This window comes from Choloepus didactylus, chromosome 6, assembly GCF_015220235.1.
Source record: "Choloepus didactylus isolate mChoDid1 chromosome 6, mChoDid1.pri, whole genome shotgun sequence".
NCBI lineage: Eukaryota > Metazoa > Chordata > Mammalia > Pilosa > Megalonychidae > Choloepus > Choloepus didactylus.
In genome coordinates this window covers 105,395,103-105,401,451 of record NC_051312.1, presented here as the reverse complement: position 1 = coordinate 105,401,451, position 6,349 = coordinate 105,395,103, and the positions used below count along the sequence as shown (strand labels likewise).

The 6,349-nt window shown below is 38.1% G+C and overlaps 1 protein-coding gene across 1 annotated transcript; it reads right to left on the bottom strand.

The window, feature by feature from the left end:
• Window positions 1-569: 569 nt before the first annotated feature.
• Window positions 570-6,057, bottom strand: LOC119537242 (tripartite motif-containing protein 43-like). Its single transcript, XM_037839774.1, has 6 exons — window positions 5,644-6,057; window positions 4,902-4,997; window positions 3,484-3,714; window positions 2,762-2,784; window positions 2,148-2,245; window positions 570-1,063 (listed from the first exon to the last, which is right to left on the bottom strand). Exons 1-6 carry the CDS (start codon window positions 6,055-6,057, stop codon window positions 570-572), a joined length of 1,356 nt encoding a protein of 451 aa, XP_037695702.1.
• Between the last annotated feature and the right edge of the window lie 292 nt (window positions 6,058-6,349).

Below are 6,349 nucleotides of genomic sequence, written 5' to 3'. Positions count from 1 at the left end.
GAATATAGCAGTGAATGCAAGAAACATTGTCTTTTTCCTCTGGTAATTTATAGTGACATAAAAGTAAGGGTCCATATAAAGACAGACCTATGCTAGTTCTGAGGGTCAGAGCAGATTTCCTTGTAATCGAGTTGTTTTTTTTTCCCTGGAGGTAAATTCATAAGTAAGATTTTACTAGATCAAGATGAGGGAGAGTCACATTTTCAACTGGCATGATCATTGTAGATAACCAGGTCTGTCTATGTTGCAAAAACTCTACGTTCTTGCATTAGACCATTAGATGGAATCAAACATCCTCAAGCATATTTGCCTAAGTCCAGCAGGTTCTCAAAGCAAATGAACAACCACAGCCTATATTCTAAGTAATGGACCACAGAGATTATTTTAATTTAAAGTGAACCAACAAAAATTTTCATTTTACACTGTCGTCATATTTAGTAACAATAAAATGATATTGTATTAAAATATAACAAGCTTAAAAGGCAAATTATTGATTTACTTCAACAGAGAAGGGCTCCATCAGAGAAGGAGTTCCCAGGCACACAGTCAGGTCCCTGACTTAACCCTGATCATGTGCGACCAGTGAAGAAGAAAGGCCTGAGAGGGAAATCAAAGAAGCAAGTCGGGTAGCTCCATATGAGGGAACTTCGGGCAACATCCAAATAAATCAAACTTCCTCTGTCAAAATCAAGGAACACACCAATGCAGCCCAGAGGTTTCTGTATATACTGACATAATATTGGAGCAGTGGTGAAGAAACTGTAATGGTTTTCCTCCTTCACACATAAAAGAAGAAATACGTCCTCAGATTCAATCAGTGTGCCATTCTTCCTGATCCAGGAATCCCTACAGACTCCTAGAGCCCAGTTGCAAGAATCATCCACATCCACCTCCCAGTAATGTTTGCCAGAGGTGAAGGCCTGGGTTCCCCACGAAGCAAAATAGTTAGATCTTTGAGAATTGAAAGTCACGTCTTGATGGTCATATCTAGACAGCAGTCTTCTCAGACCATCAAACAATGTACTAATGCGGTTGCATATTTCATTATTGAAGGAAATTTCCACTGTAGAAAGAAGAGATTATTCCAGTCACAATCAGTTTTTAAATTCCTATGAGATGAGAGGGTCTACATAGAGTCTCACTGGAAAAAAACAGGCTGCAACTTCAAGGGCAGTACTGGCTGGAAAATATCAGATTCAAGGGCTACCCGAATATATACAGAAGAAACATATACCTAACCACAATGGAAAACATTTCTACAAATTCAGATATAAATGGGAACATTTTCATGCCAACTTCTGCTTCATTACATTTCATGGCACATATGAAACTGGAGACCTGAGCATGGATGCCAAGTCCACAATAGGATAAATTTTATTCACTGCCCCTTTTCACAAAAAATAAATATTCTTAGACCTGAACAATTGGTGATGACTTTGCCAGAGGTATATGATATTCCACTTAAGCAAATTTATACTTTAAAAAAAGCTAAATATATCCTTATAGAAGTAGTTTCCTACTAAGAATTTTCTGTCTTTTACATTTGGCTCTATTGCAGACCTAATCTTTCTCTGTCTGCTAAGCTAACCCTCCAGATGTAGATCTATCCTGGGGCTCTATATAGTGACTCATCTACCACCAAATTGCTTTATTGTTCCTGCTCATAAATTGTTTTCTGCATTTAGTTATTTTATGAATACTCATGTATTTTTCTACTTACATTAATTAAGGGGCACATTAATACAAATGCAATCACTAAGAAACTTTGAAGGGAAACCATTTATAAATAAAACACTGCTAATCCTATCACCATAATAATTGCACTTAATTTGAAATTGGAACGCCCTTTATACTTCTTTTTGACTCATTAAACAAATGACATTATATCTGCAAATGCTTCTCAAGGAACCATTTTTCTGAGTGTTTCTCATTGTAGAAGTGTTTTAGTACTGTCCTGAATCACACTTATCCTTTATCCATTTTACATTTAGTTTTTTCCACATTATCATAATATAAATAGGACTATAAATGCCTCTTCACAGGCTGCTCTCCTCTGCTAGTTGAAAGATTAATAAAGAGGGAAAGATTATCTGTGGGAAACCATTATGAAGGACCCTGTATGGTCCAACCCATGGGCTGACACTCACCTTGGTAGTGATTGAACCTGTCTATCAGTCCAGTGATGGGCCCTTCACTGAGCTCTGGGTTCACAGGCTGGGGCATGTGCAACTGTGCTGACTCACTCCTACAAGGGAAAGATCAGTTAATCTTTCTGGTACCAAAGGCTCCATCACAATGTATAAGGAAAGACATAAGCATTCAACTAAAAATGTTTCATCACAACCTTTCTCTGATATTGCTGTGAACCTCCATAATCATAGGGTGGGATTGAGCCATTCTTAGGGAATCTGTCTTACTTTTCTTCTCTGCCTGCATCTACCCCCTGCAGCTCAGAGGTCTCTCTTGCATATGTACCTGTCCTTCTACCTCAATATGTTTATGATTTTGAAATCCTGTAGCAAATTCTGCATTGAGCCTTGCAACTCATGCCTCCTTGAACCACAAGAAACAACCAACCAACCAACCAACAAGACTAACTTCTGAAAAAGGGGAAAAGAAATCATATTCAGTAAAATATACAGACATGCATACAAGATTTAATATCTCAATAATTTACTTCATTTTTTAATATCTATTTTTAGATATAACTCGCTCTCAATAGCATTCATGGTGCCCCAGTTTGCATTGAAGTCAAACTTACCTTGTTAGTATGTCTCCCAAATCCTGTAAAGAGAAAAAGAAAAGCTCAGAGTTCTTCACAAATTGGCTATTCTTCCTATTCAGTCTTTGGGGGAAAGTTCAGAAAAATACCAACCACCTACAGCCCCCCCCTCCCCTTACAAATTCATTTTCCCTTTCCTCTCTAAAGGATAATACCAGAACAATACATCGATCAAATCTAAACTCTTGATAAATTCAGAACCCAATAGGTGAAAGAAAAGAGAGAAGGACATGGGTAGTTAACTCTGGAAACCATCCATGACTGTCTGGAAAGTGGTCTTGCCTAGGGTTTGTCCCCAAAGGGTAATGGGCTCTGAAATAAGGGTAATAGAAATCTAGGTTTTCTAGACAGAAAACGTTAAGAGGAAGTAAATTTTAGCTTACCCCAGATTTCCCCATAATGCCCAACTTCTGATAAAAAAGGAATCTGTCAGTAAGTTGTTCCTTTCTGGTTTTTAAAAAAGTGAGTTAAATAAGGAGAATTTTAAAAGGGAATGTTCCCCAGGGGATCTACTCTATTCCATAAAAGCTTTGCTGTTCATGGTTAAGATAGGAGTTCCTGTTTATTTCTTTCAATCCTTTTAGGAATTAACCCCATCACAGACGATGGAGATGAGGAAAATTTTTTGGTACCAAATGAGTAAGAGAGGTCACAGATGTGGACTTGAGTTAATAGAAATGTTGAGGCATGTCCTTGGTTACCTGGAGCAGCTCCACATCTGGTTTATGGCACATTTTCATCAGCTCTTCATACATTTCTCTTAGGTTTTTCCTCTTTTGAACCATTGCGGCTCTATTTTCCTTGAGTTTCTGTAAAATCTTTTTGCCTTCTTTTTTCAGTCTCCCTAATTGTTGTTTTTCTTCTTCATGGAGATCTGGATGCAATTTCCTATACACAGCTTTGATAATCACTGTCCTTAGACTCACATAATCCTGCAGGGACATGGATTTCCTAGATTACATACCCAGACTGACTGTAATATCTTCCACTTAAACCCATCCATTTTAACTATCAGCTATATATGCCCTGAATTCAAAGTCCTTCCACTTCTCAGAAACCAATAATTCATCCCTTTCCCATCTTCACTTATTTCTGCCCTTTATTAACTATGAGAAGTCCCAAACCCATCCTTCCTTCAAACAACTTTCATCCACTTCATAATCTCCTGAAACTCCTGGAGAAAAGAAAAGCCTTTTAGTATTAAAGTCTTAAATATATATCACATCAGAAATACTACAGGTAAACAGTTGAAATTTATGATTACTTATTAAATCATATATAATATTTCTGATATCATTGTTAATAAATTGGTCTCTTGTTTTTAACCCAGAATGGGAAGCCATCAGACAAGATAGTCTTGAAATTCCTAACCCCAGAGCTTCAAACTAGTTTCTATCCTCACAGCCCTTTCTCTGCCCTCCTTGCCCCTATGAATGAATTCATACTTAAGGCCACAGGCTCCCTGGTTGCCCTGACAATTTAAGGACATGAATCCTCATTCCATTGCATACTGCCTCCTAATATTTATAAACTCAATATCTCCTCACCTCCGCAGTCTTTCTCTTTGTCTCTTTTTCTCACTTCTTCAGTGTGTTCAGATCTCTCCTACTTAAACCAATTATCATTCTTCAGCTACTCTTAGGTTCTCTACCTATTGGTTTTCCCCATCGAAGACACACTTCCTAAATTGCTATTCACACTTCCTTTTTTGCCCTATTGGCATTATTGTATGAAGCATTATGAAACACCTGAGCTTCCAATTATATACTCTTTAACTTATATAATCTCATACAGAAATCTCTGCCTGAAATAACCATGCATTTTTAACACCTACTTGTCCTTCAGAACACAAACTGATTTTGAACCTGAGAAACTTCCTGACCTCCTGAACCATGGCTTCTGAACTTCTCCAAATCCTTTATATTTCTCCACTAGTTGCTGTTAAATTAGGGTCTAAAAATCCTAAATAAGCCAGGCTACCCTACATTGAAAAAGCAGATTTGTTTTCCAATTGATAAATCTATTCCAGATCTCATAGCACATGATTTCAGCTCAAATTCTTAGTGGATGAATTTCCACTGTATCTGTTTAAAGATGATTCTTAAAGTCTCATACTTACATTCCACATGTTGGTTATCCTGCTCTCTTCACTTAGATTTGTTTGATTTTCTTGGATCTTTTCCCATACAGAACTCATTTGCTTTAGGATCTTCTCCTGCAAAAGAATTATGAATTATGTACAAGAGAAGCAAACAGTAATATTTCAAACCTTAACTGATGTACACAGGAAAGAGATGCTAGATAAATGTACTTTAGGGAGAGTGAAGCAATCATAATGTTTCTATGGTTAATGCTCAGTAATTATCAATTCTGAGAGCTCTCATTCAGTAGTACCACAGAATGTACTGTAATCCCTTGCCTAGGAAACTAACAAATAAGGATTTTATATAATGTGGCTAATTTTTGATAAGCACTTTGCCTCAGAATTTGGTTCTACTTATTCTAGTCCCCTGTTCTTTCCACTATACTACTATCCTATTTGCCTAGTATTAATAAATATGTTTCCATTATAAAAGCTTCTTTGCCCTTGTTGTTTTGGTAGCCAGAGATTGTTTCTAGAATTGAGGGCTTTACAATGACCTGCACATTATACTGCATAATCAGAATAATAATTAGTAATCACCATTCCACTGGAATTAAAACTCCATGAAGTTATTCACAACTTTATCCTTTATGCCTAAACACTACTGGGCTCATGGAGTAAAGACAGGATTAATCATCATCATCATAATTCTCATTTTCCCAGTAATCTTTGCCACAGTTTCCCCAGCTTTCAAAGTGCTCTCAGAGGCGTCACTTACCCGGTAATCCTCAGCCGCCCATTCTATGGATGAGTGTTTGTGAGCCTCGTGCTCCGGAGACTTAGAGCAGAGCAAACACAGCAGGTTCTTGTCCTCTTCACAGAAGATCTTCTTGGTCTCCCTGTGTGTCCCACACAGATGTTCCTCTGAGCTCAGGAATTGGCAGAGACTTGCCTGTCTGACATAGGCAACCAGATTCTTCACAAGAATATTAGTTTTGAAATCTGTCTGCTGAGAGGTTTCTTCCCTACATGTGGGGCATTTGGCAGGAGTTTCAGCTTCTTCCCAGGAAAGGTTGAGACAGGGCCTGCAAAAGCTGTGCCCACAGCCGATGGTGACGGGGTCTGTGAGGTAGGTCAGGCAGATGAGGCAGGTGAGTTCTTGCTGGAAGGCTTCTGGGATGTGTGAGTCCATTTTTCTGAGGGAAGAAAATTAGAGGAGTTTATTAATCTGCCCTGGAGAGAAATAGGCTGAAGCAAAATTTTGCTCAAAACCCTTGTACCTTGTGCAGTATAGGTTTTATTTTGCATAAGACACAAATGGAAAACTGAGGCACAAAGAGAGCTCTCAAGCTCTGTGGAAAACTTGGTGTCTTTTGCCCAATCAATATGCATCTACTTTGCCAACTGCTTGCCTCCTCCATAAAAGACTGTGAGTTTTGTTGAGGTATGACTTTTGTCCAGATTACTTGGGTTTCAGGAGTTTG